The sequence below is a fragment of the Pristis pectinata genome, chromosome 9 (genome assembly GCF_009764475.1).
Source record: "Pristis pectinata isolate sPriPec2 chromosome 9, sPriPec2.1.pri, whole genome shotgun sequence".
In the NCBI taxonomy this organism is placed as follows: Eukaryota; Metazoa; Chordata; class Chondrichthyes; order Rhinopristiformes; family Pristidae; genus Pristis; species Pristis pectinata.
The window spans coordinates 55930985-55943223 of record NC_067413.1 but is presented as its reverse complement, the minus strand read 5'-3'; the positions used below and the strand labels follow the sequence as shown (position 1 = coordinate 55943223).

The 12239-nt window shown below is 41.0% G+C and overlaps 1 protein-coding gene across 8 annotated transcripts in view; it reads right to left on the bottom strand.

The window, feature by feature from the left end:
- The window catches only part of LOC127574141 (TPR and ankyrin repeat-containing protein 1-like), a 221543-nt gene that overhangs the window by 157148 nt on the left and 52156 nt on the right, over positions 1-12239 (bottom strand). For all 8 annotated transcript variants that reach the window (XM_052022874.1, XM_052022876.1, XM_052022879.1 and 5 more), the window contains one exon: positions 7854-7995. In XM_052022874.1, coding sequence (XP_051878834.1) covers positions 7854-7995 — 142 coding nt within the window. The remainder of the gene's footprint in view (positions 1-7853; positions 7996-12239) is intronic.

The following is a 12239-nucleotide window of genomic DNA, read 5'->3' as shown; positions in this document are numbered from 1 at the left end:
TCCCAGCACTGATCCTTGTGGAACACCACTGGTCATGGACCTCCAGCCAGAATAACAGCCTTTCACCCCTACTCTCTGTCTTTCATGGGCAAGCCAGTTCTGAATCCAAACTTGCAATTCACCCTGGATCCCATGCCTCTTTATCTTCTGAATATACCTTCCATGAGGGACCTTATCAAATGTTATCAGATAACATCCACTGCCTTACCCTCAATCAAGCTTCTTTTGTCACCTCCTCAAAAACTCAATCATGTTTGTAAGGCATGACCTGCCCTGCACAAAGCCATGCTGACTGTTCCTTTCTTTCTTTTTCAATCTTTTTATTAGTTTTCAAATTAATACAGATTAATATATAGCATCAATGTTTGTACATGTAATACAAAGAGATCTGGATAACAATCATGGCATAGATAATCATAAAGAACAATAAAATATTAAAAAAATCTGTAGATCCCACGATCTCTTAGTAAATGAATGTAATAAAAAAGAAAGGAAAGAAAAAAATTTATACATATATATATAAAAGAAAAAGGAAAAAAATCCCCAAATCAGTAAGAAAAGTTATAAACAATATATCAAACCAAACTAAACAAAAAATTCAAAAAAAACCCAAAAAGACTGGACTGAAATTTCTCAGTAGAAACAGAGCAATATTATGTCATCAACTCCATTCCTCTAAATTGGAAAGTTATTAAAAGGGGATCTATATCATGTGAAAATATTGAATAAATGGACTCCAAATATCTTCAAATTTAAGCGAAGAATCAACAGTACCACTCCTAATTTTTTCCATGTTTAAACATGATATAGTTTGAGAGAACCATTGAAAAGTAGTAGGGGGTATTGGATCCTTCCATTTAAGCAAAATGGACCGTTTGGCCATTAATGTAACAAAAGCAATCATACAGTAAGCGGAAGCAGATAAATGGCCAAACTCTATCCTTGGTAATCCAAAAATTGCAGTGATAGGGTGAGGGACTGTTCCTAAGCAGGTCATATGCCTTAACAAATGTACATAAATCCTATCCCTCAGCATCCTTTGCAATAGCTTCCCTACCACTGACGTGAGGTTCACTGGCCTATAATTACCTGGATTATCCCTACTGTCCTTCTTGAACAAAGGCATAACATCTGCTACTCTCCAGTCCTCTGGGATCTCACCTATGCCTGTGAGAACACAAAGATCTGCTCACTTGCTTTTTCAGTATTCTGTGATATATGCCATCAGGCCCTGGGGACTGACCCACCTTAATGCTTTTCAGAAGACCCAGCTCTATGTCCTGCTTAATCTCAAAATGTCCCAGCACATTAGCACATCCCATTCTGTTTTCACTATCCTCCAAATCCTTCTCCTCGGTAAATACCGACGCAAAGTACTCATTTAGTACCTCAGCCACTTACTCTGACTCCAAGCACAAATTCCCTCCTTTATCCTTTAGTGGACCTACCCTCTCCTTTTGCAATAAGCAGCTTGCTAGACCATTTAAATGTCAACAACATTATTGTTGTTCTTAAGCCAAATATAGGTCTGGTCAGGTAAGAAGGTATCAGTCAACCTGATGGATTTTTCACAACAATCCAGTAGCTTCATAGGCACTCCTATTGGTACTACCTTTTAATTACAAACTTACTTTTATTAACTTGATTTAAATTTGCAACTACCATCAACATTAATACTAGTTAAATTAACACACACAACAATTAAGAACATAAGAAAATAGGAGAAGGCTGCTTGGCCCCTCAAGCTTTCCCCACCATTCAATATGATTATGCTGATCTGCCCCAGGCCTCACCTCCATGTTCCCTCATTCAAAATTCTTTCACTAATGGAAATATCTTGATTTCTATCCTGTCCTACATATTTCTATAAGATCACCCCCTCATTATTCTATACTCCAAAGAATATCGACCTAATTTCTTTAGTTACATGTGATGGACAACTCTCATTCCAGGAATTAGCCGAATGAATCCCTTTTGGACTGCCTCCAATGAAAGTGCGTACTTTGTAAATAAGGGGATTAAAACTGCAGTACTCTTGAGTGTGGTTACACCAGGATCCTGTACAATTGTAACAATACTTCCCTATTTCTAAACTCCAATCCTCTTGTAATAAAGATCAATGTGCCATTCGCTTTCCTAACCATTCAATGCACCTGCCTTCTAACATTTTGCAATTCATTCACAGAACATTTGGATCCCTTTGTACTCCTCAGCAAGCTTTCTCTATTGACATAACAGCCCGCCTTTAGACTCCTCAGTGCATAACCTCACGCTTTCCCAAGTTCAACCCCTTTGACAAGTTTTCACCCACTTACTCAACCTATTTATATCCAGTTGAAGAGTCACATTTGCAGTTTTCCAATCTGCTATTATCTTCCTGGAACTCTGGGTTTTGAAAAATCTCAACCAATGGCTGCAGCCACTTTCTTTTAAACATTTGGTCATTTGGACATGGTCACTTGTTTGCCTTCAGTCTCTTTAGTTTTACTAATCCCCTTATCCCTCATGTTAGTGATTGTTACCTTTAAAATGATATAGTATCATTGGAGGCAGATCCAAAGTTGATTCATCAGGCTAAATTTTAGGAGAGGGTTGCCTTATCAAGAGAGGCAAGGCAGTTTGGGTCTGAATTCCCTGGAGTTTAGAAGAATGTTTAGTAATCCTTATTCAAACATATAAGATCCTAAGGAGGTGTTGAAATGTTTCCACTAGTGAGGTAGTCATGAGCAAGGAGATATAGCTGCAAATAAGGAGCCAGTCAGTTAAAAGGAGTGTTTACGAGGCTCTTCGATAGGGCATGTGCAGGAAGAAGGAATTAAGCATCATTAGTTTAAGTAGTTTGGCACAACTTTGTGAGCTGAAGGGCCTATTCCTGTGCTGTACTGTTTTATGTTCTAAACCTGAGGTATGTAGAAATTTCTTCTCTCAGAAAGTGGTGATTATCTGGAATTCTCTGACCCTGATGGTGAAGAAGGCCAGATCATAAAATATATTTAAGGTTATGTGATTATGAGGAATTGGCAGAAGAGGATTTGAGGCCAGCACAGATCAGCCATAATTATATTGAATGGCAGGGTGTGCTTTTGGGGCCTGGTGGCCTCTTCCTACTATTCTTGTGTTTTTCCATAGTGTTTGAAACAAGCCAATCAGAAATATTTGGTTTGCAGTGTCATCTATTGTGAAGACTGATGGAAAGTATTGGCAGCTGGGATCAAGCAAATCCTTTGAGGAGTACAAGGAGTGCAGGAATACATTTACGGAGGAAATCAGGAGGACATAAAGGGGATATGAGATATCCTTGGCAAATAAGATAAAGGAGAATCCTAAGAGTATACATGTAACAAAAAGGTAACCAGGGAAAGAATAGGTTCCCTTAAGGATCAATGAGCTTGTCAATGTGTGGAGCCACAGGAGATGGGCTAGAACTTAAATTATTATTTATCATCTGTATTTACCATGTAGAAGGTCATGAAAGATAGGGAATTCAGGAAAGAGAATAGTGCTGGTGGTCTTAAAGTACATATTGGTGCATATAGGTGGATAAAAACCTGGGGCCTGACCAAGTGTATCCTAGGACATTGTGGGAAGCCAGAGAAGAAATTGCTGGGGCCCTGGCAAAGATATTTGTATCAATGTTAGCCACGGATGAGGTACTGGAAGACTGGAGGGTGGCTAATTTTGTGCCTTTATTTAAGAAGAATTGCAAGACAAGCCAGAGAACTACAAGCTGCAGAGCCTAACAGCAGTAGTGGGTAGTTACTGGAGAGTATTCTGGGAGACAGGATCTACCATTATTTGGAAAGGCAAGAACTGATTAGGGATAGTCACTAAGGCTTTGTGCATGAGAAATAGTCTTACAAATTTGACTGAGTGTTTTTTTTAAACAGCGGTGACCTAGAGGATTGACAAGGGCAGGGTGATAGACGTTGTCTACAAGGACCTTAGCAAGACCTTTGACAACGTCCCACATGGTAGGCTGGTGTGTTAAGGTCAGATCATATGGTATCCAGGGTGAGCTAGCCAACTGGATACAAAAGTGGCTTAGTAGTTGGAAGAAGAGGGTTGTTTCTCAGATTGGTGTCCTATGACCAGTGGTGTGCAGGGATTAGTGCTGAGTCCTCTGTTATTTGTCATCTATATTAAGGATTTAGATGAGAATGCAGTTAGTAAATTTGTGGAGGAAACTAAAATTGGTGGTATAGTAGACAGTGAAAGTTATCAAAGATTACAACAGGATCTAGATCAGCTGGGAAAGTGGACAAAGGAATGACAGATGGAATTTAACCCAGACAAGTGCAAAGTATTGCATTTTGGGAAGTTAAACCATGGCATGACTTGCCCAGTAAATGGCCATGCCCTGGAGAGCACTGTAGAACTGAGAAACCTAGGAGGTACAAGTACATAGTTCCCCGAAAGTAGCAACGCAAGTAGACAGAGTGGTAAAGAAGGCTTTCAGCATGCTTGCCTTCATTGGCCTGGGCATTGAGTACAAGAGATGGGACATCATGTTTCAGCTGTACAAGAAGCTGTTAAGACCACACTTAGAACATTGAACTGCACGGCACAAGAACAGGCCCTACGGCCCACGTCTGTGCTGACCACGTTGCCTATTTAAACTGCACATGTGCCTGTATTTGGTTTATATTCCTTAATTCCCTTCCTTTTCAAGTGTCTATCTAAATGCCTTTTAAGAATTGTTATTGTGTGCGTTTCCACCACTCCCCCAACAGTGTGTTCCAGGTACCTACCTTTCTGTGTGTAAAAAAAAACTTGCCATGTATATCTGCTTTAACTTTCCCCCCTCACCTTAAAGTTAGTATTTGACATTTCCACGCTGGGAAGAAGACTCTGATACCTACCCTGTCTATGTCTCTCATAACTTCATATACTTCTATCAGGTTGCCCTTCAGCCTCCTATGCTCCAAAAGAAACAAACCAAGTTTATCCAACCTCTCTTTAGAGGTAAAACCCTCTAATCCAGGTGAACCCCTTCTTCACTCTCTCCAGAGCATCCTTCCTGTAATGCGGCGACCAGAAATACATAAAATACTCCAAATATGCCCAAACCAAAGTTTCATACAGCTTCAACCTGACTTCCTTACTTTTATACTCAATATTCTGACCGATGAAGCCAAGCATGCCTTTCCCACCCTATCTAATTGTGTTGCCGTTTTCAGGGAGCTATGGACGAGCACCCCAAAATCCCTCAATGGTACATCAATGCTCCACCTAGAGTACCATACGCAGTTCTGGACGCCTAGCTATAGGCAGGATGCCACTAAGCTGGAAAGAATTCATAGGAATATTACCAGGACTGGAGGCCTTAGATTTTCAGGAGAGACTGAATAGGCCGGGGCTTTTCTCGCTGGAACAAAGAGGGCTGAGCAGTGACCTTAGAGGTATATAAAATCATGAAAGGCATTAATAAGGTGAACGGTCACAGGCTTTTCCCCAGGATGGGTGAGTCTAAAACTAGAGGGCATAGTTTTAAGGTGAGAGAGGAAATATTTAAAGGAACCTGAGGAGCAAGTTCTTCCAGTGGATGAAGGGTATATGGAATAAACTCCCAGAGGAAGTGGTAGAGACGGGTACAATTAGAATGTTTAGAAGACATTTAGACAGGTACATGAATAGGAAAGGTTTAGAGGCAACTTAGTCGGCCAGGACGGATTGGGCTGAAGGGCCTGTTTCCACACTCTGCAACTCTATGACCCTATTGATTTTACATCAGCCCTTTCCTTGTTTCCCATTATTAATTATCCAGTCTTGTTCTCTTGGGGTCCCACACTCTAGCTACCTTTTCTTTTGTATATCCATGGAAGCCTTTGCTGGTTGTTTCAAAATTATTTGCTGATTTTCTCCCTCCTAATTAATTTTTAGTCTTTTGCTGTTGGTTTTTGTGAAATTCAGAGTCCTCTGGTCTACCACTAGCCGCGGCTACTTCATACGCTCTGGTCATTTATTTAATATTTTCCTTGACCTCTCTTGTTAGCCACCAGTTCTTCTTTATCCTGGGATCCATCTTTCTAACTGGGCTTGGCTTCTGCTAAGCGTTGTGAACTAGTTGTATAAGTATCTGCCACTGCTCATCCACTGACCTATCCCTTAGCCTATTTATCTGGTCCACTCCAATATGTCTACCTTCGTACCACTGTAATTGCTCTAACTGAAGTTGAGGACATTGGCTATGGACCCTGAATTATGCCCTCAAACTTTAAACAGAATTCTACCATGTTGAGATCAGTACTACTCAGGAGATCCTTAACCACTATATCTATTATTGATCCCATACATTATACATCACACATGACCTATTCTAAAACTGCCTGTTCTCAGGTAGGTTCTATAACATACTGCTCTAAGAAACAATCCCCAAAGTGAAAGAATACAACTTGCAACCACTCTTCAAAAGTACTTATTTGACTAACAATGACCAGAAGACAAGAAAGACACCATGCAACACATCAACAATGTATACAACTTTTGTTTATGTAGTCTCTTTAGCATTGTAAAACATCACAAGATACCTTGCATTACATAAGCAGATGAGCTACATAAACAGATCCTTAACAAAATTTTTGATCAACTTTCAATAGAGATATGGTTTAAGAATCATCTTAAAAGAGGCAAGATGGATAGTGAGACAAGAGCTTACAATCAAAAGAAAATGAATAGCTGACGATAGTGCAACAATTAAAAACAAGAATGTAGAGGAGCCAAAACTGGAGTACTACAGAAATGTTGGAGGCTTAGAAGGATATAGGAGGTGGCAGAGAAAGGGAAAGCATGGTTATTGCGAGTAGTAAGTCAAAGCCCTGTGAGACCATGCAGTGATAAGGTCCACAAGCACTAGGGCAATGGGTGAATAGAACTTGGTTTGAGTTCTGCAGCAAAGTGCTGGATGGATTTGTGTTTATGGATGGAAGGGAGATCAGGTCAACTCTCGAGTCCAGAGGTAACAAAAGCACTAATTGGGGATTCTGGAACAAATGAGCTGAGACATGGCAAAGGCAGACAACATTATGGAGTTGAAGTAAGCTCTTGGTGATAAGGCAACTATATAGTCTGAAACTTAACTTTTTAAAAAATTTTTTATTAATTATTTATATTTATTAACTTTCATATTTAGCTTGTGAACAATCTGATTCAACTCTTGACTTGGCTAACTTTATGTTATGTAATGCATTTGAAATGCTGAGGGCATGGTCAGGATTCCTGGTTTTCTTGCACTTGACCTAATGTTTGAAAGGGCATGCTCTACTAAATTAGAGCCAATTGTCTTTACTTCATCATAACCGGAAAACTCTATGAACAGTCTAAAATATCCAAATGAATAGAAACTCATAGCAATCCATTAATCTTGGTTCAAAATTCAGGTGGAGAGTGAATTTTCTGAAGGGAAAATTGTAAAAACCTATCAAAAGTTTGCTAAATGCTGAAGTGTTTCTCAGCCAATAAAGAATTTTGAAGTGTAGTCACTATCATAATGTTGGGAAGCTTTGTAGCTAATTTGCACACACCAAGATCCCACCAACACAATAAAATAAATGGTCAAATAGATAATTTTGGCAGCATCGGTGAAGGCTTAAATATTGGCTGGGCCAAAATATTGTTCCCTTCCTTGAGCAACGTCAGGGGAATTTTTTTTTACCTTTACCAAGAAGATGGACGGTTATCCCACTTAAAACGTGGCAACTTTAATGATGCAGCATTCCCTCAGTGTCAGCCAAGGTTATTTGTGCTCATCTCTAAAGTGGGACTTGGGGCTACAAACTTCCAACATGTAGGTGAGAGTGCTATGACAGAGAATGCAATGCAATAGATTTTCATTAAAAAAAAATAAAATTACTTACTGGTCCTTATGGCAAGTTTGAGGATGGAATGAAGTGGAAATGGTCCAATACTCTCAAGGTTTACATCATGAGTCACTAAGGCACGCAAAAGTTTTGTTATCCATTTACAATGATGCACTGGTTCAACCCCAGGAGGGACATGCTTAAAAATAGAGGAAGGGGAAAAGATCATTTGAATGTGAATTGAACAAACTATCTTCTGTACCTCCATGTTCACTTTCTCACGGGAACAGGCAGCATCATGATCACTCAGTATATCAGCAATTAAAAATGGCTGTATGCAGTGACACTGATATAGTTAGCACCTTATTGTCTACCTGCACTGCACTTTCTCTGTAGCTGCGACACTTTACTCTGCATTCTGTATTGTTTTACCTTGTACAACCTCAATGTACTGTGCAATGAATTGATCTGTTTGAACTGTATGCAAAACAAATTTTTCATTGTCAAGTGACAATAATAAACTAATTCCATAAAACAATTCCAATTCCAAGTCCTTGGGAAGTAGGATTAAAGAAAATCTCAAGTGGTTCCACACATACATCAAGAGCAAGAGAATAACAAGGGAGAGAGTAGGACCACTCGAGGATAAAGGAGGAAACACATGCTTGGAGGCGGAGGACATTGGCAAGATCCTAAATGAGCACTTAAGAGTAATATAGCATGGAAACGGGCCCCTTGGCCACTCTGGTCTGTACTGACCAAGATTCCCATCTAAACTAGTCCCATTTGCCCACGTTTAGCCTATATCCCTCTGAACCTTTCCTACCTATGTCCAAAACCTTTTAAATGTTGTTAATGTACCTGCCTCAACCACTTCCTCTGCAGATCATTTCATATACTGGCCACCCTCTGGGTAAAAAAGTTGCCCCTCTGGTTCCTATTAATCTCTCTCACCTCACCTTAAACCTATGCCCTCGAGTTCTTGATTCCCCAATCCTGGGGAAAAAGACTGTGCATTCACGCTATCTATGCCCCTCATGATTTTATACACCTCTATAAGATCACCGCTCATTCTCTGACGCTGCAAGGAGAACAGTCCCAATCTTCTATAACCTCTCTCCATAACTCAGTCTCTCGAGTCCCCAGAACATCCTCGTAAATCTCCTCTGCACTCTTTCCAGTTTAATAACATCTTTTCTATATCAGGGTGACCAAAACTGAACACAATTATGCAAAAGCAGCCTCACCAATATCTTGTACAACTGCAACATAGCAGGCCAGCTTCCACATTCAATGCCCTGACTGAAGGTTAGTGTGCCAAGAGCCTTCTTCACTATCCAGTCTACCTGCAACACCATTTTCAGGGAACAATGTGCTTGTACTCCAAGATACCTCTATTCTATAGCACTACCCAGGACCCACTTGGAATTGTGAATGTCCTACCCTGATTTGTCTTCCCAAAATGCAACACCTTGCACTTATCCAAATTAAACTCCATTTGCCATTCCTCAGTCCACTTACCCAGCTGATCAAGATCCCTCTGTAAATCCTGATAACTGTCTTCACGGTCAATGACACCACCTATTTTAGTTTCATCTGCAAACTTACTAACCATGCTTTCTACATTCTCATCCAAATCAGTGATACAGATAACAAATAGCAATGGGCCGAACACCGAGCCCTAAGGAACATCACTAGTCAGGGGCTTCCAATCCGAAATACAACCTTCCACCATCACCATCTGTTTCCTACTATCAAACCAATTCTGTCTCCATTTAGCCAGCTCTCCCAGGATACCATGCCATCGAACTTTCCATAGCAGCCTGCCATGCAGAACCTTATCAAAGGCCTTACTGAAGTCCACATAGATCACATTCTCTGCTATGCCCTCATTGCCACAAATTTATGTGACATTGCATCGGTATTTACTAAGGAGAAGGACATGGAGGATAGTGAGTAAATGTGGAGTGTGCTAATATGGTAGGTCATTTTGAGATAAAGAAAGAGGGAGTGTTGGGTCTTTTGAAGAACATTAAGTCACCAAGGCATGATGGAATATACCCCAGGTTATTAAGAGACGAGATTGCTGGGGCCTTGACCAAGATCTTCATGTCCTCTCCAGCCACTGGCAAGAGTCCTGGAGGACTGGCAAGTAGTTAATTTTGTTTTGTTGTTCAAAAAGGGAAATAGGGATAATCCTGGAAACAATAGACTGAGGAGTCTCAAGTCAATGGTAGGGAAACTATTGGAGAGGATTCTTAGGGAGAAGATTTATGACCATTTGGAAAACTATGGCCAAATTAGGGACAGTCAGCATGGCTTTGTGTAGGGCAAGTCATGTCTTACTAACTTGATTCAGTTTTTCAAGGAGGTGATGAAGGTGGTTGATGAAGGTCGAGCAGTGGATGTTGTCTGCATGGATTTTAGTAAGATGTTTGACAGGGTCCCTCATGGTTGCTCATGCAGAACATTAAGATGCATGGGATCCACTGTGACTTGGCCGTTTATATTCAGAATTGGCTTGCCAATAGAAGGTAGAGGGTAGTGGTCACTGCGACTTACATAGGCTAGAAGTCTGTGACTAGCAGTGTTCCGCAGGGATCTGTACTGGGACCTCTGCTATTTGTGATATATATAAATGCCTTGGATAAAAAGTGGATAGGTGGATTAGTAAGTTTGCAGATGATACAAAGACTGGTGGCATTGTGGATAGTGCAGAAGATTGCTAAAGGATAATAGCAGGATATAGATCAATTGCAGATTCCGTTGAGAAGCAGCTGTGGATGTTGTCTACATGGATTTTTAGTAAGACGTTACTAAAAGAGAAAGTTACTAAAAGAAGAGGAGTAAGGACAAGTCAGGGAACTACATGCTGGTCAACCTGACATCAGTAGTTGGGAAGTTACTGGAGGGAATTCTGAGGGACAGGATCTACCAGCACTTGGATAGACAGAATCAGGTTAGGAGCAGTCAGCATGGTTTTGTGTGTGGGAAGTCATGTTTGACGAACCTTTTGGAATTCTTTGAAGAAGTAACCAAAAGGGCAAATGAGGGTAGGGCAGTGGATGTTGCCTATTTGGATGTTAGCAAGGCCTTTGATAAGGTCCCTCATAGTGCGCTGGTCTGGAAGTTTAGGTCCCATGGAATCCAGGGAGAGCTAGTTAGATGGATTCAAAGTTGGCTCAGAGGTAGGAAGCAGAGGGTGTTGGTTGAAGGTCGTTTCTTGGAATGGAGACCAGTGACTAGTGGTGTGCCGCAGGGGTCGGTGTTGGGACCCTTGGCATTCATTACTTATATAAGTGATTTGGATGTGAACGCACAACGCTTGATCAGTAAGTTTGTGAATGACACAAAATTAGGAGGCGTTGTTGATAGTGATGGTTATCATAGATTACAGGGATCAGTTAGGGAAGTGGGCTGAGGAGTGGCAAATGGATTTCAATACAGATAAGTGTAAGGTGATGTATTTTGGAAAGTCAACCCAGAGCGGGGCACCAGGGAGTGTAAGGGAACAGAGGAACCTAGGAGCACAAGTACATAGTTCATTGAAAGTGGAGTCACAGGTAGACAGGGTGGTGAAAAAAGCATTTAGCACACAGGCCTTCATCAGTCAGCGCATTGAGCATAACAGTTGGATATTATGTTGCTGTTATATATGTCATTGGTGAGCCCACACTTGGAGTACTGTGTACAGTTTTGGTCACCCTGTTATAGGAAAGACATTGTTAAACTGCAAGGAGTGCAGGAAAGATTTACAAGGATGTTGCCAGGACTAAAGGGCTTGAGATGTAGGGAGAAGTTGGCCAGGTTAGGTCCTTATTGCTTGGAATGTAGGAGAATGAGGGGTGACCATATAGATACATTTAAAATTATGAGATTCATAAAGAAGGTGGACGGCAACAGTCTTTTTCCCAGGGTAGGGGAGTCCAAAACTGGTGGGCATAGATTTAGGGTGAGAGGGGAAAGTTTAAAAGGAATCTGAGGGTCAACTTCTGCATACAGAGGGTGGTGAATATATAGAACAAGCTTCCAGAGGAGGTGGTTGAGGCAGGTACAATAGTATCATTTAAGAAGCACTTCGATAGGCACATGGAGGGGCAGGGCTTGGGGGGGATATAGGCCGAACACAGGAAATTGCGACTTGCTGGGTGGGCACCATGGTCAGCATGGACTTGTTCAGCCAAAAGGCCTGTATCTGTGCTGTATTGCTCTATGACTCTAAGAGACTTTACAGCATTGATGTACAGAGGGATCTTGTGGTCCAAGACCAAAGCTCCCTGAAAGGATGTTGAAGAAGGTGCATGACATGTTTGCCTTTATTAGTCAAGGCATTGAATTGAAGAGTCAGGAAGTTATGTTACAGCTTTATAAAACTCTGGTTAGACTGCATTATTGCATTCTAACTGGAGTATTGCATTCACCTGGTTGCCCCATTATCGGAAG